The sequence below is a fragment of the Lissotriton vulgaris genome, chromosome 6 (genome assembly GCF_964263255.1).
Source record: "Lissotriton vulgaris chromosome 6, aLisVul1.2, whole genome shotgun sequence".
In the NCBI taxonomy this organism is placed as follows: Eukaryota; Metazoa; Chordata; class Amphibia; order Caudata; family Salamandridae; genus Lissotriton; species Lissotriton vulgaris.
This window is the reverse complement of record NC_141694.1, coordinates 1122154236-1122177145: the sequence shown is the minus strand read 5'-3', so window position 1 is coordinate 1122177145 and position 22910 is coordinate 1122154236. Positions and strand designations below refer to the sequence as shown.

Genomic DNA, 22910 nt, shown 5'->3' with positions numbered 1-22910 from the left:
CTAGCTCATGCCCTTGAACTTCCTGGTGTATGTTGACCCCTCCTTCAAGTCAGGCGCCACATCTCTGGGTGTATGTACTGCTCCATCAGCACTAGACACCTCAATTTTGCTGCCACCATCTGAGCTGGACTCTACCTCCAATTCTGCAAAGCTCAATCTCTGAGCTACACACATTTCTTGTTGCTGGGCTTAGACACTCATGGCCTCAAGCCTCTCGAGCTCCATATCAAATTTCCTTATTATCAAGTCATGCTCAAACTGCAATTTCTTTTCTTCTATGTCTAGTCTCCTATTTTCTATCTCCAGTTAGCTATTCACCTTAAACTTGGTTATCTCCATTTCATGCCTCCTAGATCTCTCTCTGTCCTCCGCTCCTCTGGAGACAGAATCTTGCCTGAAGCACTGCTAACTGCGGGGGAGGTGCTTTCTTTTCTCCTGGCCCTTCCAGCTGCACATCTGCATTCTCATCCCCTTCCTCAATCTCAGGGGTTTTCCTTGCTTCTACCCAGTCACTCAGTGCCTTGTAAATTGTCCTTCTTCCCATTCACAATCAATAGAGGCTATGGATTCTGCTCTCTCCAAGACAACTGAATTTGGCATCTTTCAAAAATAGCAAATCCCCAAAAAGGAATCTACCAAAAAGTATGTGGTGGCGTTATGGTCTGCACTCACTAAGAACTGTTCACAAATCACTGTACATAAGTCACAAATGCAAGTCCAGAATCCTCACAGTTGACCACCAATGTTAGATTTGGGGGTCTCTAGTTGGCACAGGTAGGTACTTGTGACAAATAGGAACCCTTGCCTCTAGTCAGGGTAATGGGGTACACTCCTAAAATAACCCCTTGCTCACCCCCTTGGTAGCTTGGCAAGAGCAGACAGGCTTATCTCAGAGGCAGTGTGAAAAGCATTTGTGACCACATTCAGTAACCCAGTGACAACACTACAGATGGGCACCACACAGTTGTATATTAAAAATAAGTATTCTTTATTAGGATTTAACACAATACCATAAACAACAAAAATCCACAATACTATACTTAAAGATGGTAGTTTTGGCTTAGTTCAGTTCAGTTCTTGAGATGCAACACTTTGCATCAATGTACCTTACAATGCGTTGCGCTTTCACAACAAGTAATGTTGCAGCAATGGAAATGCGGCAAAGTTCCAGTGCAAAGAAATAACGACGTGAAGATCTTCCTGATGCGGCACGCTTCTCCGAGGTTGCGAGGAGTCTCGGTTTGATTCATCAGCTGCAGCAGGGACACCCTTGTTCAGCGATGCGACAGCAGCAGCCTTGGCTGCGGCACTCTTCTCCGATGTTGTGAGAGGCTTCCACACAATGCGATAACTACAGCGCCGACATCCACGATGCGAAGGCTGCAGCTCCGACGGCGGTGCGTGTCACACTATAAAACAGATTGACCAACCTAGAGGGCCTCTTACTCCTCCTATTTGCATTGGTTCAGTTGTGTCGGGAGTCGATGCACCCTCTGTCACTGGTTTGGGTTTTGACAAAGGGAATCTCAGTTCGTAACGATGTTTGTCGCCTTTCCGTTCTTGCAGTCGATGATCCAACTGAACCGTGAGGTCAATGAGCTCTTCACATGAGGACGGCATATTCACCACCTGAGCCAGCACATCCTTTAATTCCCCTCTCAATCCCTGATAAAACAAGGAAACTCTTTTGGCAGGCGGCCAGTCAGTCTCAACAACAAGACGATTAAAGTTCGTTATATATGTTAACAAATCCTGTGACCCTTGTTTAAGTGTAATAAGCTCTCTGTCTAAGGATAGCATATGGGCCTTCCTGTCAAATAACTTGCGCATCTCTTCACAAAAATCGTCATACTTGGCTAGGACTGGATCATTCCTATCAATAAGAGGGAACGACCAGGTGGCTGCGTTGCCGCCTAAGTAAGATAACATGAAGGCTGTCTTGGAATAATCATCAGGAAAGACAGCGGGTTTGCACATGAAGTGTAACTTACACTGCCCTAAAAATGTACCAAATTTTTTAGGATCTCCTAAAACCTCTCAGGAGGAGCTAACGGTAATTGCACTGGTTGAATAACCTGTATGGTGGAAGGGCCTTGCGTCCCTTGAGCTAAGAGGGAAGGGTTTTGAGAGGGAGGCTGTAGGGTTGCGGGCCTGATATATGGGGCGCCTTTAGAACTGGAAGGGCTAGTCCTAGTCAAACTTGTTATTTCACCTCGTAACTGACTAACCTCATTCCGCAATTCCTGATTCTCTCCTCTGAAAGTATCCACTTCCAGTATTAATGCTGTAAGGGACTCCAACAAGTAGTCAAAACCGTATTAGTATCCATCGCTCAGGCCGTTTTGAAAACTTGGGCTTGTCACTCTGTCACACTATAAAACAGATTGACCCACCTGTAGTTCCAGACACTGCGGGAGCGAGGCAGATGCTAGATTCACTCCTCCCTAGGGAAGGAGCTCCAAGTGAGTGATTCAGATAACGCCTCACCAAGAGAACCCCACCCAGGGAAGGGGAAAAGTGGAGAAATAAAATATAAAGGACTGGCAGCCAGAAATCATCTACAGCACAGAAGGACAGTGGGACCCTCACATCAGGGTTATAATCTGTGTACCTGCAGAAATACACAAAAAACACTGTAAGTACTTCCCCCCCCCCTGTTCTTGGTCTTGACATATACTATAAGTGTAGTTCACCACGACACTCACTGATAGAAGCTGCCACAAACATCCAAGTAATCCAAGAGTAGCAAAAATAAAGTAAAAAAAAATAGAAGAAAAGAAAATGCACCAGCAGCACCTCACAGTTTTGTATAGAATGAATGTCTTAACAGAAAGCCCAAAAAAAGCATAGGGCTTGGATCTTTTCAGCTACTGGTGTTTTCAAAGATGAAAAATACCTTAATAGGTCCAGTGTTCGTCCATAACGTAATACACTTGCCTCCTAGTGTGTCGTTAGAGTTCCACTTCTGAACTGACACCCAGCCTGGATGTCCACCCTAACTGCAAAGTTGAGGCTTCGGAAAATAAACACAATCCGGGAACCGTTGCTCCTAGGAAATGTCACGGCTCCCACGAAGAACAAAAGGAAAATCCAAAAGCGTAAGGAACCGCTCTCAGCACGACTTGTACTGCTCGAGTCTTCCTGCTCGGAACGGCACAACAGGTCAAAGGGGAGGAACGCCGCGGCTCTGCAGGCGTCTCCTCTGACTCCCAGCGCGGCTCTGCAGGCGTCTCCTCTGACTCTCAGCGCGGCTCCTGCCGAACGCGGAGAGAACAGAAAGCAAGGTCGGAAACCCCGCACACGCATCCAGTCAGGAAACGGACCAAGATAGAATCACTGGCACACGTAGACAATACTCAGAACTCGAAGGAGGCTAACACTCCAGGTGACAAGCCCCGAGTGTATAGGAAGTGAGGCACTTATAGAAAAGGGAGGGGGAACCACCGAACAGACACAAAGAACGGACACACCCGCAGGCATTCTGGGACATGAAGTCCAAGTCTATCACACCTAAACCGTGACAGTGCGCTTCTCCGGGGATGCAAGGCGCTTTTCTCGATGCGGTGCAATACGACAGCTACAACGCCGGCATCTATGATGCGACAGCAGCAACAGCGACGGCGACACGCTTCTCCCTCGTTGCGAGACTCTTCTCCTGATGCGGTGCAATACGACAGCTACAGCGGCGACACCCTCCCCTAGAGTTGCGATGGCAGTAGCAGCGACACGCTTCCTCTTCATTGCGAGACACTTCTCTCAATGCAGTGTAATACGACAGCTACAGCGGAGACACCCTCCTTCGGAGTTGCGACGGCAGCTGCAGCGACGGCGACAGGCTTCTTCCTCTTGATTCGCGCTTCCAGCTCCTTGCAACACGCAGTCCCTCAGATGGCAAAACAGCAGCAGGCACTTCCAAAGAACTCTGGGGAGCTGGGGTTTGAACTCTGTTGTCCCTGAGACTTCAGCAGGAGGCAAGCTCTTTTCCAAGCCCTTGGAAATCCTTCACAAGTTGAAAGTAAAGCACAAAACGCTCTGTCTCCTCTCTTTGACAGTCAGGCAACCACTGCAAGCCAATCCCCTAAGCAGCACTTCAGCTTCGGAATAGTCTCTCCTCGGTTTCTTCAGGTTGCTCTCCTCAGCAGAGGTTTCTTCTTGTAGTCCAAGAGTGATCTAATGTTTTGGGATCAGGATCCCAATATTTATACCCCAAAATCCTTTGTCCTCTGAGGGCAGAGGGCTTTGCCCAGTCCAAACCAGTTCTGGAGCACTCTGTTTACAAGACTCCTTCTTTCCTTTCACAGTGCAGGGCAGAAACATCAGACATCCCACAGGAGGTGGAACCAGCATTGAGGAGGGAAAGCACAGCCCTGGAGCACTTTGTTGACATGATTCCTTCTCTTCTTTCACAGTGTAGGGCAGAGACATCAGCCTCACCACAGGAGGTGGAGCCAGCATTGTGGAAGGCAGGCACAGCCTTCATCAGGTCCCAGGTGCAACTCCTCCCACCCATCTAGATGCAAATCTCTCTATTCACCACTGGACCTACTCATTCTGTCTCTTGGAATCCCCCAGCCCTGTCACTCAAACTCCAGACAAGGAATACACAATCTAGCAGAGGCAGGCTTTAGATAGTTAGAGAAGAAAATACCTACTTTCTGAAAGTGGTATTTTCAAACACAGAATGTTAAAACCAACTTGACTAAATAATATATTTTATCACTCTGAGTTCAGGCATACTAAACTCGAATTTCTACCGTGTTCCCTGAGTCAGTTAGGATTATAAGATGTAATAATCTGACTGCCCATTCTGGCCTATGGAGAAAAGGTAGCCTTGCAATAGTAAAAAACGAAAATGGCTGTAATTCACTATTAGGACATGCCACACACATCAGGCCTTGTCCTACCTTATACTTACAATGCACCCTGCCCTTGGGCCTAGCATGGGGTGTCTGATATGAAGAAAAGGGAAGGTTTAGGGACTGGTAAGCGGGTGCACCTGCCCATTCAGCAAGACAGTACCAGACTGCAGACAGGCTCTGCAATGGCAGACCTTAGACACATTTTACAAGGCTGCTTCTTTGGGTGGCACAACCGATTCTGCAAGCCCTCTAGCAGCATTTGGATATACATGCCCTGGGCATACTCAGTGCACAGTACTAGGGTCTGACAAGTAAACCAAATCAGTCAATTAATGAAATCACCAATTCATACATCAATTTACAATAGGGAGAGCATATGCCCAGAGTCATAAAATAGCCAACAACAAGTCAGAAAAAATATAGGAGGAAGGCAAAAAGTTAAGGGATGACCCTGCAAAAAGGGCCAAGTCCAATAAATACCCATAGTCTCGCGAAAAAGGGGTGCAAATTTAGCATGGAAACCTTATGTGAAATAATGTATAGCGGCCTAAGCGAGAAGTAGCCAAAATTGCCAAAAAAGGGGTTCAACACAGGGATGAAAAGCCGCAGCTGTTAATTCCATCTTGACTTCCCTAGCATTTGCTTTGTCCAAAGTTTGGGAGTTTCTGTAGTTTTATATCCATGCAGTATTTCAATCTTAAGTAGTGCATACTGTGAAAGGAGGAGCCTCTAGGTGCCTCTGTAAGTTCAGATTGTAATGTCACAGAGCAACCATAAAATAAACTCTATGACCCCAACCAGCGCCCAGCCCGTCAGCAGTAGCTACTGAATCATATCTCATGATTATTTTTTCAAGCTCCATTTTAAAACACTGATATTGTTCACTGTATATTTTTTTCCAAAGTTCGAGTACCTCCTTTTTTTAAAACTTCTCTTAGAAAATGGAGTTCGGCAGTTCTTTTATGCTGAATACTGTTCATTGCCTAGACACCCAGGTGAACGTCTGCCTTAAAAATACACTGCATCGATGTACACATTGATGGGCTACTCTGTATGTTGTTTGCTGCTAGTTGCCTGAAGTTCAGACTGCCATCAGCTGTTTAAATCTTATTTTTTTGGATAAACAACTGTATTGATTTTTAAACATACAGAAGCAGCTGGATACATTTGACCACCATATTCGCAACATCACTGATTACCTTTGCATGATTAGAAACAGGTATGCACCCCAGCCCACACCCGCCGTATAACTTATAAACTCATGTACGTAAGCGGGATCAGTAATAATCAGTCTAATTCGTTCGTCAATTTACCCTGTACCCTGCGGTATTTAGCAGGAGAACCCCGGGCTTCAAATTGGGGGTTCTCTAGTGCGGCACACCAGTCCACTCCATGGCGCCATCTGGCTACACTTGGGGGTTTGGGTTGTGCCCATGTGGCGGCAATATTGTGTTTAGCTACTGGAATGGCTGTTCCTAGGAACACCCTGTCCAATCGGGACCCGTCCAAGCCATCTATAACCCCCATAAGAAGTCATGTGGAATCATGGGGAATTTGCCTGCCCAGGATGTGCGTGAGCTCGGACTCCATTGCAGCCCAGAATAAGGCCAGACGCTGGCAGGTCCAGGTCATGTGGTAGAAATCTGCTGGTTCGTGGCTGCAATACGTGCAACCCGGAGAGGGGTGCATGCCCGCTTTGTAAAGACGTTCTGGGCTAAGATAGGCAATGTGTAAGTAGTATAGTTGAATTAAACGGAGTCTGGCTGAGGTTGTAATGGTTTTAGGGGCCATGAGGGTGTCGCGCCAGTCCTCTTCCACCAAGGGGCCCAACCATCCCTCCCACCGGGTCCTAAGTGGGGTGAGTGATGTTGGGCTATTGTTAATCAGGGTACGGTATATCCGAGACACCCCCCCTTTCCCCAGGTTTCCCATCATGACCTGAGCTTCTAGTGGGATGAATTTGGGGAGTGTCGTACCTGTGGAAATGTGTGCGCCATGGGCATGACATAAAAAACAGGTACTTATATAATTGTGAGGTAAGTAGATTGTAGCGCCCTTGCAAGTCTAGGCAGGTTCTGATGTGGTCCCCCACCCAAACATCTCCCAGCAGTGATATGCTGATGTGATCCCACCGTGGGAAACCTCTGAATGTTGCCACCTCGCCCAGCCACTTGCCAAGCCAGGTAGGTGTCTGTTGGCTAAGTTTCTGGACCCAACCTTTGTGTCTCAGGGCTGTGCGCCAGGCCACAAGACCTCCCTAGTGATTGGTGGCATTGCTGTTGGTATTGGGCTTCTGTATAGGAATGCTTGAAGCGGGGAAACTCCAGGTCTTTGAGCTCTGTTTTATAGGTTGGGTCAGACCAGCCCCTGGGGAACCAGTCGTTTAGGACCAAGAGTCAGGTAGCTTTGTAGTATAGATGTAGGTCAATCATGCCCCTGCCGCTATCAAAGGGCGGAATCTAACATCGGGCAAGGGCGATGCTTAAACCCCCCCCCCCCACAGGAATCTCTTGGCCACGCCGTCCATCTCCCTAAACCAGCTATTTGGAGGATTGTCTCCTGATGGGGATGGATGCTTGCCAGTAGAATCATTCTCTGGAGGGATGAAGGGGTATTAAGGTCGATTTTGCCAGGTTAAGCCAAAATCCTGAGATGCTCCCAAAGGTTTGGACGGCCTGGAGACATCTGGGGCCATAGTCGACCGGGTCCGCAGGAAAAGCAGGACATAATCCGCGTATATGGCAATTTTGTCAAAGCGGTGGCTCTCCCAAGCCCAACCCTTTATCATGTCGTCCGACCGAATAAGGCATGCAAAGGGCTCCATTGCCAGTGCAAATAAGAGAGGTGAGAGGGGACATCCTTGTCTCGTGCCTCTTTGGATGGTGAACACATCTGACAGGGCTCCGTTAATGAGCACTTTGGCTGTGGGGTTGGAGTAAAGGACTTGAATGAAGCGTGTAAATTGTTGACCCAAGCCCATCATCTTTAGAACCTCCTCCAGGTAGAGCCAGTCCACTTTATCGAAGGCTTTTTCAAAGTCGACAAGCGTCAGGTAGGGTTTGAGATTTTGGCGATGCACCAGAGCCAGATGGAGGCGCCTCAGGCAGTGCCTAGTGCTGGTGCTAGCATGAAGCCACATTGGTCTGGGTGAATTAGCTTGATAAGAAGTGGATGCAAACCCTGGGCCAGTATCGTGGCATAGATCTTCACCTCAGTGTTGATCAAGGAAATGGGGCGGTAGGCCACGCAAGAAGAGGAGGCGGGCTGGGTTTTGGGGATCACCACTATGGTTGCCACATTAGTCTCTGGGGTAAAGGACCCAGTCTCTGCAACATGCCGGAACAATTCAACAAGGTGGGGGACCAGTTGGTCCCGATAAGTGGCATAGTACTCCTGCGGGAGGCCCTGGTGTTTCCACCACTTTTAGTGAAGAGACTGCGTTGTGTATTTTTTCTGAGGTGAAGGGGAGGTCAAGATCTGCCGCCTCGGCTTCCACGAGGCAGGGGAACTGGACGCCAACCTGATTAAGTATATCTGGGAGGCAAGCATCAGGTTTGTGAGCAGAGTATAGATGGGAGTAGTAGTCTGCAAAAGCCTGTGCGATTGCAGGTGACGTGGGCCTAATGACCCCTGAAAGGTCCTGGACTTCAGGGATTATTCAATTGGCCAAGAGGTAAGAGACTAAACTGTGAAGCAGCCTCCCATTCTTGTCACTCCATACACTTGGGCTACCGAGGAACGCTACAGCATCTTGGCTGACTCTAGGGAGATGTGTTTAATTTCTTCGTGTATTACTGTGAGTTACATGTCTGTATGATCGCCTGGGGACTAATTAGGGGCTGTCTCAAGCTGTGTCACCTGAGCCTCGAGAAGGGTTATATGGCTGACCCGAGCCCGCCGGCGCATCTGGTCCTGGCCTCTGGCAATGCCTCGGATGTTAGCTTTACTTGCCTCCTAGAGGGTACAGGGGGAGGGGCCGATCCCAGATTAGTAAGGAAGTGCTGATGCAGCCACTCCCCTATCGCTTTCTTGACCTCCTTATCTTGCAAGAACCAGGCATTTAGTCACCATAGTGGGCCAGGCGTATCAGGGGTTTCGCCTATGTGTAAAAGCAGGGCTCAGTGGTCCGAGATCCTCCCATCGGAGGATGGCAACGCCTGATACCTTTTGGTACTCAGAGGCAGGCATGAGGACCATGTAAATTTGTGAGTGTGTATGATGTGCTGCTGAGGTATGGGTGCATTGAGAAACACAGGGGTTCCAGGTTCTCCAACCATCGCATAGGCCTAGGGCAGCTGCCCAGTTGACCAGTTTCTTTGCATTTGTTATTCTAGTGTGAGTGGGTGTGCCAGTTGTGTCGAACAAGGGTTTCATGACTGTGGTAAAATCCCCCCTATCACCGTCACAGTCTGACCCATGAGTAAGGCAGTAATAATTTTAGTGAAGTGACGCAGAGAGGAGGCTAACGTAGCTGGTGGGATGTATACAGATATCAAGATAAGGGTGGCCCCTTGTTGCATCCTGGACATACTGATGAATCGGCCCTGAGGATCTGTGGTGATGTGGTTGGGTATGTAAGGAAAGGCTCGGCACAGCAGGACCAAAACCCCTCAGGAGCCTGGCTCAAACCCAGAGTGCTATACCCTATCACAGCTATACCTTACCAGGAAGGGGCATTTAGGTCCCAGGAAGTGGGTTTCTTGGAGCATAAGTATATCTGGGGCGTGTCTCTGGGCATATTTAAAGGCTGCTGTCCGTTTCATGCGGTCTAACAGTCCATTTACATTCCAAGACAGAATCTGAAGGGGTTTACCCCTAGTGAGTGTTCGTGTCATACCAGGAGTATGGGGTGAACAGAAGATAGGACATTGAGACCCCCGGGGCAGATGCAGTTGTGTTCTTCGCCCTATGCGGTGCGTGAGCGTGGCACATAAGTGATGGTTAGGTGTTGAGGTGCAAACAGTGAAAAAGAGTAACATTGGCAAATAACAACATAAAATTAAACAGAGGACAACGGTCCCAACCCTCCCCACCCCACCTGTCCCAACCCTATACTTCTGGAACAGAAGCATCTGGTGCCATGCAAAGTAAAACATAACTGGTTAGACTAAACTAAAATGTTTAGTTGAGGATTGTGTGGTGGACCATTCCATGTTATCAGATGCAATAATAGCTTTTGACAGTTATCTCTGTGTTCGTCACTGCCGCAGAAAGTGTTTCCCCGCTCTCAGTTTTGCCTCTCGGTGATGGCGTGGAGCCTCTAATCATAGGACTTCTGGAAGATCTCAGTCTGTGGATACCGGGTCTACAGTCTTGGAAGGACTCCATGCCGACAGTACATTTTAGTTTTAAGATAAAAAAAACTGTTATATGCGATCTATGCCAGGACTTACCTCCTTTCCTGCCCCTTCACAATGGCTGAGGCTCGGAGCAGGTCTCCCTTTCGCAGCTAAACTTTTCCTGAGTGGACATTAACTGCATCCTAATGTACTATTTCTCTAGTCCCCTTGTTGACAGATTTGACATTTCTCCCAACGTATCTTTCGCTACGTATTTTGATTGGTTGTTAAATTGTTATTTTACTCTAGGGCCCTTTCGGAACTAAAATTGACGAATACTTTGTGGACCAATTACAGATTTGTCTTTTACTCTACTATGCTGTGACGAGCAACTATATGATTGTTTCACTGAACGTTACAGGAAATATTTTGCACTATATGAAAATTGAACTAGTAGGGAATCCTCTACCCGGTATCTGACTTTGATTGTTTACTCCTTGTTGTTTTACAATGTTGACCTCAACTGTTCTGAGTTCATGCATGCTCCTGCCTCTGTGTTCAGCGCTCTGATACCCGCAAGGGTCATGGTCGCACTTTATAAAACTTTTCGAATAAATAAATAAAAATAGTAGAAAAGGGGCAGTATTTCATGTGCAACACAGTAGACAAGACTTTTTAGCCAACTTTGCTGAGATTGGGCCCATTTGTGTTGTACTATATGAAACTAAAAGATCCACAATGCAATAAGGCAAGTTCTGGCTGTGCCTTTCATGGCATTTGGCCTTCAGGCCTTGCAATGAAGAGAAATTAAATTATTCATCCTATCGACAGAGGTGAGGCACAATTAAACAATATGAACATGTAAATATTATAAACTGTAGGAAAGGTAATACAATTGGGATGTTTGCCTGATAAGGACAATGACCCTGTCCAGAGGTTTGGTCTCCGGAAAACATTTCTACCGCTTGCATACATTTTAGCTGTTTTAGAAGCATCAAACCAGGGGAAACTACATATCTGCCATTTTAGGTACCAGATAAATGCATGAGTTACATACTGCCATATTTTTCTTGCACTTGGGAACTTTAACGCTAAACCTTTTGATTCCCATGGACTGCTCTCTTTGTGGGAAAACCACTTTATTATGACCTCGCAATATTATGCCTTCGAGGTTTACATAGAGCAAACTAGCTGTAGTCTCATAGTCTCCCATACTTCCTTGGCACCTCATGTGGCACAAAGTCGAAATTCGATAGATAACAATGTAAAGTAAATGCTGAAGCAGTTGAAGTTAAGGGCCTTATTGAAGCTTGAATCGCCAACACAGCTGAGGTCAGAAGGGAAGCGCGGGGAGACGTCTTATCACTCAGGTAATCAGCTGGCCTCTGTCAACATTCCAGAACGCTCAGCTGATGACAGGGAGAGGGATGGTACGGGGAGAGGGAAGGGACATAAAACAGTACAGTGTGATGAATGCACATAGCATTTGCATAACATTGATGAACACAACAAACAAGACTAACAACTCGCATAAATCATTCTTTTTGTTCACAGTGGTGAGCTGTCCCGCTTTGACGGCCCCTTCCGATGGCAAGAAGTTTGGCGCTAAATACACCGTGGATCATGATGTATATTTCACGTGCAACCCGGGCTTCCAGCTCATTGGTCCGAGCAGCAGAGCGTGCCAGCCCAACGGCAGCTGGACTGGGGATGCGCCACATTGTAAAGGTATGTGACAGGCTTATTATAGACACAATATATAGAGAAACGTGCTTGTGCTTTGAACCTGCAGGGTCTTGTCTGGAACAATGCCAAATACCGGACTACAACGAGAAAAAAAACATATTTCTGTCCGTCCCACATTACAACAATCCACAATGTTTCTGAAAGTTTAAAGCACCTGTAAGAGACCTGAATAGCCTGGGTGGGTTCAATGTGATTGTTGCCAAAAGTGAGAAGGGAGACGGATGCTGGAAAAAATAGAATGAGCACTCTTTAGAAGAATTATGGTAATCTTACATTACCTTCCTCATCACAGAAGTTGATGGAACAGAAAATCCTCCAATTTTTGGAAGAGATTGTATATTTGGAGTAGATTCCACCACCGGATTTCCCCCACTATACTATCCTATGGCGGAAAAAAAATCATCTGGAGGATTCTACTTTATAATTAGACTTTCCTCCAGATATTGGGGAATATGCAGCGCCCACCTAACGTCTCTACATGAAGCCTTTAGTGCTCAGATTTTCAGTGTTGTGGCCTACCTACCTATGGAGGCCTAGTTACACATGTGTTAACATACTTTCCTATGAATAAGGCTTTGCAAATGCTTGCTGCAAGCAGGTTTGGAGTGGACTAAAAATAGGCCTGTGCACCAAAATACAAGTACCCCCCTGTAGTGAATCAGATAGTTAAAAAGGTGGCCCATCTATGTAATTTGGGATAGTTTTGAATGTGCAAAGAAATGCTGCATAAGTGCTTTGTAAGGTATGGATACCTGTATAGATCTAAGCTTCTGTCATGCAGTGTTTGTTTTAGTTCAGGGAAGTCAGTTATATTAAACGGCCCAGCAGACCATAAAACAGGAACACAAACAGCCCAAAAAACAGCCCGCACACAACGACCTTTCAAACCAGCCCGGATTGCCCTACGTGCCAGTCCAACACTGGCCATAGGAACGGAACATGTGGGATGAGATGTTACATAGACTAAAAATTGGTGGTGTATCAAATTTGCAAGACTTTCCTTTGCATTATTGTGCAAGGTTTCAGGAAAAAAAACACAAATTTGGCATTTTGCACTATATTGTAGTGCGAAATGCATCCTAGCATCAATTTTGAAGGTCAGCAACAAATTTCACACTAAAAATAGCACAAACAGAAGTGCCGCTCACGTTGAGCAAGTCCACAGATAATTAGGACCCAGGCCACCGAACATCAGAACAAAAATCTTTAAATATGGCATTCTATATCCAGCGGAGTTAAACTTCATTCTGGTAGGAAAAGCATAATTTTTCCTGGATACCAAAGTGGCCCCAATGTTCTGCAAAAAATGAAAGAGCTGCAGAAACATTCCCCTTAGTTGAAAACTGCCTCGGAAAACAATGCGGAGACTGGTTGAGGAGATATGACTGAGGAATATTATATATTGGCACCTGAAAATACTTTATATCTGCACGTTCAGTAGGACACTATATGGATGACTGCTGCAACTTGTGGCTCCTGGCTGTGAAGGAGGCCCACACGCCTCATCATCTATTTGCACTAGGTCATGGCTATCATATAAGCATGGTCAACACCGAGAACACATTATTTCTTCTATGTGTTTAAGCTACATTCTTGGAATAGCTCGGTCACTAGCGGGCATACCACGCCCCTTTTGGCAAATATTACTGTGACATTTATTGGCAAGTAGGGATATTATGGTTGAGTTGGGGATATAGCACTGATTTTTTTTCTTCAAATCTTTTATTAATTTTATGCAGCAGTGTATAGGGAAGTAATCATTTGTAACACTTTTTTCATACAGTAAAGATTTCTGAAGCAGTGCATACATATATGGTGTTCATCTCTTTGGTATAACATCAGACGTAATCTACACCTTTCACAACAAGAATGCCTAGTGTGTCGTGACAGTTGCTCCTTTCGGGGATATAGCACTGATGATTGGAAAGCCCAATGTGGGTGTAGGAGGGAAGGATTTTGTATAACGCATAGAATTGCTGGTTTATGTTATATTTGGGATATGGCATGTTGCCCCTGAGATTCCGCAAGGCCATTTTGAAGTTTGGACTTCATGACAAATCCGGGTAAAATATTTAACCTTCTTTCCTGGAACATCAGATGCCTAAAAAAACAACAGAAAGGTGATAACATATGCAGATAGACATAAAAAAGAAATACAGGGCCCATTACGATGGCGGAAGGACCGCCACCGCCAGTCACGCGGTGGTGGTCCTTCTGCCATCGGACCGCAACTTGCCCGCCAAATTAAGATGGCGGGGGTATCCAGACTGCGACCGTAGCGGACGGAAAGACTGTCTGCCACGGAACCGTCACAGGCAATCAGATTGATTGCCTGGCAGAGCGGTCTGCATGCATAAAATGGTGGCGATGCCTAGCAGGCACCGTCCACCATATTATGATGCAGGCTGTGAGCCAGCCTTTCCATGATGACGACACCGTCATGAAAAGGCTGGTGGAGATCCTGTTTGGGGACCCTTTGCAGGCCCCAAATGGGGGGGGGGGCATATGTGCACTGGGGGTACCCATGGTACCCCCCACATTTCAGTGCACTAAGTGGCAGTCACTGTGTGGTGCCTGCCATGTAGTGCACTGAAATGCACAACATGCATTTTCAACATTGCGGCGAGTGTTGCTGTCAGCAGCACCCGCCGCAAAGTTAAAAATGCAAGATGCGACCGCCTTGGAGGCGGTCGCATCTTAATGTGGTGTGCGGAACCGCTGCATGTATTGCGGACGGCCCCGATCACCTTTACGATGGCTAATGGACTTCAGCCTGTCCCTCATCGTAATCGGCCCTATTGTTTGAGGATATTTTCAACATGATACGAAATGAGAATACTAAACACATTGCACTTTAAACTTGCTTTTCCTTCACCTGGGATTTGGAAGCAGGACTTACCACCTTGCAGGTTTGACTGCATCCCTACACAATCCACTACCCACCGTACCTTGTTTTGCATTCTGTTCTCAGGGCCGAATACTCTTTCTTAAACCCATTATCGCGCAAGTCAAAACTGAGACACTAAAAGGATGGGCTAATATTCCTGCAGTGGTTTGGGTCCCAAGAAATATGTTATGCGATGTTAAAATTGATCAGATCAGCTTTTTACATTAGGGAAATGTATGAGACTTCTGGATGATTTTATATATTTTATGAACATAATATGCTACTTGATTTTAAAATATTTTTTAAATTCTATTGCAATAAACCGTATGATGGCAATTTTAACTGGATGCTTGTATTTACCACATACACAATTCTGACATTTGCTTGGGCGTTCTATGTTTATCAAATGGAAACACAGGACGCCCAAACTGATTTTGTGCTAGATTATTCTTTGTCTATGTAGCTGAGTTTCTAAAAGTGTACTCTGTCATATATGTGCTGACTTTTCTTTATGTATTATGTTTTTCTTGATCTTTGTGCTTTTATGGCTTCGGCCGAATAAAGACTAGTTTGACTGACTGACAATACTGATTTACACATCTAAGATTTAGATCTTAACCTGTTACTGAACTCGGAGCTAGATAGATCCTAGAATAATGCCAGATTGACTGAAGTGTACAGGACATCCATGACACTGTAGACATGGTTGATGAGTAGAGGGCTCGGCACAGGTATAAAAGGGAATACACTTCCTGTTCCTCTCCACATTGTACACTTTCATGGATAGACTATTGGCTGGTGGCGCAGGAGGTGTTGCCATGTATTCTTGAGACAGCATAAATGCCATGCACACTCTCAAATCACTCCCCTGTCAAAATGCTACTTGCAGACCCCAGGACCAGATCACCACTGGAGATTCCAAGCAGACTTCCCACTAGATCTGATTTTAAAGAAGTCCGCACTGCAGTAACAGGGTTTTTCCATCACAATATAGATTTGATGACATACAATTCAACACTATGGGAGGACAGTAAAGCCTACATTAGGGGACTAATTATTGCCAAAAAGCATGTATTCTTAGAAGCATCTGGACACTATTAGAACAAACAGAGCACGATATTCAGAAATTAGAGATTGTGGCCTGTACTATAATACAAAGAGAGTCTAAAAGAGAGTTAGCTTTCCTGGGAACATTTACCTAAGCTTGAAGATATGGTGAGGGAGAGAGTTCTGACTGAATGCAAACTTGGCTACTTGAGAGGCATAGAGGCTACAAATTATACTCCAGATCTTGTGGCAAGGCTGCCGACATGGGCGGGGTGACCTCAGAATTTTGTAAGGCATACAAAGACTTACTGGCAGCCCCACAACTTTTACAGGTATACAATGAATCCTTAAAGCCTGGAAAGCTGCCCTCCCCAATGCATGAGGCTATTGCCACAATACTCTTAAAACTCGGAAAATACCCCACTCAGTGTTCTTCAGATAGACTGCCGTTACTCTTGAACCTTGAAATTAAAAATACTGGCAAGTGTCCTGTCAAATTGCTTGTCTCTTCTTATGGCGGTTACAGTTACCCTTTCCATTCGGGCTTTTGACAAAAACATATCTACCTCAGTTAATTTACGCACCACTTTTGCAATACTACACTATCTTAATCCTGATCATGATCCATAGCAGTCTACCTAGACACAGATAAAGATTGAGGCTCCCTACAATGCCTTGTATATTGATTACATTGCGCAGATACAGCAATAGGGAACCATTTCTGGAAGCAGTTTCTATGTTATGCACCAAGCCAGTGGCTAGGGTATGTACAAACGGGATAGTATAAGAAGAATAAAGACCGAAGAATAAAGCATGGTTGCCCCGTTTCACCTCTATTTTTTATTCTACTATGAGTTCCTTGACCAGATATCTTCAACAGTTTCATACGCAGAGGGGGTTGTACTTGGGGACTGGGAGACTGCTCATGTCTATGTATGCGAACAATATCCTACTCTTCACAAAGGATCCGGTGCATAACCTCACACTTCTGATATACACTTTCACCAGACTAACAGCCTTATTGTTCCAGAAAGATGTTGCCTTAACATCTGAAAGAGAGCCATTTGATCTTCAAGTTGCAAAGCCCTCTTCTGAGGCACAGTCGCTACTCCGTACTAACATCCCACACCATTTTGGGGAGCTTGGGCACTGTATTTTTAACATGATTAATATGCGGGAGCAGCACACTTTAAGTCAATTAGCTTTGGGTTGGTTAGCACCTTCCAGGGAGTCTTCTGAGTTATTCTATCTTTCATACACTCCGTGTTTGGAAGCCCTTTGCAGGCTTGCTGCATGTCTGGTTCCTAGGTGTCAACTGTGCTTTTAATTTTTCTGCTGTGCACTGGATGTCCCATTGTGAGACCAAATGGGGATAGCACTACCACATGTGCTCCTGTGTTGTGAACACATGATACAGTGCTTTAGCGCACTCTTACTTTGGGATCTGAATGACCATTCATTCTTGTCCTTTAGGCCTGTCTGGCTACACTCCATGCAGCCCGTTTTCTACTGTCTGTTGTGCGCTTTCAAGTGTGCCCTGGACATATGCTTGGGATTGCAATTGGTTTAACTCTTCGGACATTGCCATACTGGTGGGCCCATTAATGGCACATTTGTACTGTTGTACCACGTGTTTGCCATTACTCCTGAAGGCATATTACGGGCCCTCCGGAGATGCTCCGTCTCCTGGTGATCTGGATCCTGGCTCATCATCTGTGGAACCGGCATCAGCTGTTCCTACCTTGGAGAATGCTGAGATGGATGAATAGGTACATCTTTGCTCTATAGACCTGATGCGTTGTGTGCATCTGCAGTTTCTGGGAAAAGCAATCTTTTGTCTACTACTCAGAACACATAAACAAATTGGCTGTTTCGAGTTGTGGGAACATTCATTAATTGGGACTTGTTTTAACATCCTTAATTGTTTTTCATTGGTTTATGCACCACCTCTTAACACATGGTACAATTTAATTTTAGTTTTCTAATCCCTTGGCCGCAGCAGTAATTCCGCCGCAGCGCTGGGGGGTTGGGGTGGTCGCGCGGCGCCGCCATGCTTGTGACGGAACCACTCCGTCATGAGCCACGGGCGCGCTGTGCTTAAGACGGAGTGGTTCCGTCACGGCTCTGCCCACTCACTAATTCGCCCACACAGGCGGGGAATCAGTGCTTCATGGGCGGAGCAGCCGCGGCGGGACGGAACCACTCCGTCATAAGCACAACGCGCAAGTGGCTCGTGACAGAGTGGTACCGTCACAAGCATGGAAGGAGTTAAAATATGGCTTAATGTATACTTTTATCCTCTAACTTGCCTGGTGTCTTTTTATTATTTTAAGTATTTTTTTGCTTTTACATAGGTTCAGAGTTATAGTTAGATATCTATATTTTCATCGTCTTATACCCAAGCAGAAGGTGTCATGTGGAGGGATTTGGCCCGGTTAAGAAATCTTAATTTTGTATGCACACATTCTTAAGTTGCCTTATTTCACCTTTCACACAATGACATTTGACTCACATTCATTTATGTGCATACACCCGACAATATTCCCTGAACTCAGTTTGGTTTTCGTAGTCACTATATCAGATACCTTGAACACAGACCAAGGGCTAAATTCAGCATGCAAGATGTTATTTTCTTTTTGGTCGCTTGGCGACTAAGATATCACAATAGAATACATAATAACTGCCTAATTGGGGCTTCAGCACGAAACATGGAGAATGTTATTATATATATGACATCAAGCCTTTGTTTATTCAGGTTTATTCAGAGGAGCATGTTTCTGGCACTGACTGATTTGCATATGGCTGGGTCTAAACTGGGGTGGCATGGTGAGCAAAAGAATGATGGATTCAACCCAGATCTCTTGACTGGGGGTGCATGTTTTGGTTTGTTCTGCATTCCGTCCATCAATTGTGTTTCTTTTGATTAGTCTATTTGCAGCCATTCTTTTCATCCCTTTTTGTGTTTTTGCCTTAAAAGCCAGGCCAGTGTTTGCATGAATGAAGAGGCTTGTTTGACAGCAGCATGTCACCAAAAGGTACAGTTGTTGAGCGCACCTGGCAGACTTTGTAAGAAATCGGCCAAAGTGTACAAAAATGCACCAGGACACTTGCTGCAGGAGTTAAAAATGTTTGGGGAATGATGTAAAGCCAGGTGTGCACTGTTGGTTCTACAGGTGTGTTCACCGGTGAATGTCGTGGTTTACAATGGAAGTCATTATAGAGGATGATGCTGCCAGCTGTGTCCAGGAGCTGTCTGTCAGCACATATAGCAGCATAAATTGGAGCCTAAGGGGGGGGGGGGGGGCTAGTGATTAAAGGCACGTGAAGCATAGGAGATATTGAGACAAAATGCTTTAAAAGAACTTAATGGAAAATGACTCGCTTGACGAACCAATATTGCTTCTGGAGAATACAAGGCTTTATACGTGTGTGCTAAGAACTGTGTAAGTAAATTAAGGACTAGCGAATGGATGAGGTCTCAGTTTGTGGAAGGACAAAGGCCGTATTGAAGCACTTTGTGGACTAAATGGTTCAATACTTAGCGAAAAACATACATTATAAAAGGGATGGAGAATATTCGACAGCCAGAAAAAAACCTCCAGAATCTTGGGGAAAATTCAGAATGATTATAGCAAGTAGGTGGCATTCAAAGACCGTTGCCCAGCGTGCTCTAAGTGCTCCACTAGCAGTAGGATGTAGCTGTCTGTCAAAGGTAAATCTGGGGCCCAGACTTACGATCATTCAGGAAATGCATCCCCGCGTTAAAAAGTGCTGCGCTTCATTGCATGAATGAGAACAAAGTAAGCAGCTCCATGATTAGCAAGAGTCACGTGCTGGTGACGTTATTGTCACACTTGTGACACAAATGCTGTTTTAGGCGTTGAACTGCAGTTAAAAGGCAACACAGAAGTGCCTTGCTGAGCATGGGCATCCGCAGAAATTTTTCCAGGGGGGGCTAAACTGGCAAACAAAGGGGCGTGGCTAATGTTAATCAATAGGGGCGGTGCTAAAATGGCAGACAATCAGGATCGGGTAATGCTCAGGCCAAGCTAAGAGAAAAAAAGTGGTGAATTCTGCATTTGAAGCTGGACAACAATTAGAGCACACTTATGAACTCTAATATTACCCCCTGGCCCCTTAAAACTAAGCATGGGCGGAAAATCCGGTCCCCTCCGAATTCTGCGGATTTTCGGTAAATTCGCAATCCGCGAGCTTCGCGAATTTCCAGCAAAATCCGCGAGCGGAACGGATTGGGTCAAAAGTTCAAGCTGACTTTTGTAACTCTTTTAGAATGGCGCCAGCAAGCTGCCAGAGCCATTCTAAAATAGTTACAAAAGCTCAAATTCAGTTACACAATCATTAATCACCCCAAACTTGGGGTGAATAATGATTGTGTAACTTAATTTGACCTTCAACTCGAGCGCCTGCTTTACTTTATCTATTAGTGCTTCCTGTTGAAGCTCTTTGTAACTATTTTAGAATGGCCCTGGCAGCTTGCTGGCGCCATTCTAAGTGGGGCTGAGGGCAGAAGGGCACAAAAGTGGGACATAGGGCAGAAGGGGACAACAAATGAGTGGGGCAGAGGGCAGAAGGGCACAGAAACGAGTGGTACAGAGGGCAGAAGGGCATAAGAAACAAGAGGGTGGCAGTGATTAACCAGGCAAAAAAAAAAACACAAACATGCAAAGCGCCCCACGAACACTCGAAGCACCCCGCGAATACCCGCGAACACGCAAAAATATAAAAATTTGCAAATTCACACGAATTCGCGAATTTTGCGGATTGCAAATTCACAAATCTGCAAATTCACGGATCGCGAATTCGCAAAATTCACCCATGTTTACTTAAAACTCATACATTCCCTGATCCCAAATATTAGCCCCCTGGCACCCCAAAACCCATAACCAATACCCGCCCTGGCCCCTAAAATTGTCCCCCTGGCACCCCAAAACCCATACTAGCCCTGAACCCTAAAAGGTCCCCCCTTGCAACCCACAACCCATTCCCACCCTGAACCCTAAAATTACCCCAGGCACACCAAAACCCATATCCACCCTGAACCCTAACATTTCCCCTCGCACCCCAAAACCCATACCCGCCCTGAACTCTAAAATGACCCCTGGCACCCCAAAATTCATACCCACCTTAAACCCTAAAATTATCACTGCCACCCCAAAACCCATACCCACCCTGAACCCTAAAATGACCCCACTGGCATCCCAAAAGCTGAACGCTATGGGGCAGATTTACAAGCCAACTGGTATGGGTCCAAATTCAGGACAGTGAGTGAATAAATTCAGGACAAAGGGTCAAAATTCGGGACAAAAATTCAGGACAGCGGGTCAAAATTCAGGACAAAAGGTAAGGTTTACAGACATATTCTTTTGCACAACCTTCTCTGATGTAAGTAATTAATTAGACAACCACTAAAGTACAAGTGAAAATAAGTTTATATTAGGTTGAGACAATTGTGCACTTCATGGTTTGTCAATATATTCGCGCAGCTTTAAGCAAATGTGCAGGTTTTTTTGTGGTAACAAAACCACCCCAGCTTTCCAGCTCGCCAGAGAAAACACCTGATGCCCGGTCTCGCCAGTCTAGCATTGATACCACCCTCCAATGGCGCCCCTCATCTTCACATAGACCCTCTCTCATGTGTATTTAATTTCTTCTACAGTGCTACTCATCCCAAGAATGTGGGGCAGAGTTTTGGAGTGCGTTACAACACACACATATTGTAAAGAGACAATCACTCATATAAATGGGAAAGTCAGTGTATAGGAAATGTTGCTTAAGATAATGGGGCTTACAACGTGTAATCATACTTTCATCCATCATTCAGTCTTTCACCTTTCATTCTGTCCTTCCATCTGTGTGCCCAACAATGTCCATATTCGTTTACAAACCTATCCAACACATTTCCTTCCATCCATCATTTCACTTATCTATCCCTCAATCCACCCTTTTACTCATCCATCATCCATCCATCTACTCTTTCACCCTATCCATCCATACACTCATCCATCCACTCTTCCATCCACTCTTCCACCCAGTCATCCATTCACCCAACCCCCTTCCTCTTTCAACTCCCCTTTCACTTAGCCATCCATCCTTCCATCCACCCACCCGTCCATCTACTCATCCACTCATGAATCCATCCATTGAACCTATCATTCATTCATCCTTTCACTTATCCATCCACCCTTTCACTCAATGATCCATCCTTTTGTCCATCTACCCGCCCTTTCACTCACTCATCCAGCCTTACATCCACCCTTTCACTCATCCGTCCATCCATTCACCCTTTCACTTATCAATTCATCAATCCACCCTTTCACTTATCATTTCATCAATCCATCAATCATTTCACTCATCCATCCACCCATTCACTCGCCCGTCATCCACCCTTTTACTCATCCATCCATCCATAATTTCACTCATCTATCCAGCCATGCTTCCACCCATCCCTTCACTTACTTACTCACTCACCTTTTCACATTAATTATGAGACCTATCAAGAACTCCACCATTGCTGTAGTTCCTAAAACAAGGGGTGGGGTGGAGCAGGATTCACTATGCCCCTGCACATAGGCAATCTGAAAAAGTGGAAGGCATGAGTCATGCATGATGCACAGTGCCTTGACGTGGGGCGACTGACATGGTGTTGTTTCCAGAGCGTTAAGTGGGATGAAAAAACTAGGGGGCTCTCTCCAAAAGGGTGTTTGATATAATAAAATGCGTGGCTTAAAACACATAAGCTAAAAATCTGTGCCTAATATAATGTGCCGCCCGACTGGTATTTTTTTTGCTTCTGTGATTGCATAAAGATATATATTACAAGTAGTAACGTTACACTTGGAACAAGTAACATTACACCTACAACAAGCCAGAACTATTGGCTTTGTCTATGGTTGTTAGTTGCATAAAAGAAAAAAGCAGCTGCAATGGCTGCTGTACTATAACTATAATCCTTTCCTTTCAACTTCTTTCACCGCCTTCCTTTGGCTAACTGCATTCTCACCTAGCAGCAGGATGGCCGTTTTTTCACTTCCATGTGACAGAATGCCCTGCCCTGGACCGAGACTGGAGGAG

At 45.5% G+C, this 22910-nt stretch overlaps 1 protein-coding gene across 2 annotated transcripts in view; it reads left to right on the top strand.

The window, feature by feature from the left end:
• The window catches only part of FBLN7 (fibulin 7), a 711714-nt gene that overhangs the window by 400808 nt on the left and 287996 nt on the right, over positions 1-22910 (top strand). For both annotated transcript variants that reach the window (XM_086927208.1, XM_086927207.1), the window contains exon 3: positions 11693-11866. In XM_086927208.1, coding sequence (XP_086783334.1) covers positions 11693-11866 — 174 coding nt within the window. The remainder of the gene's footprint in view (positions 1-11692; positions 11867-22910) is intronic.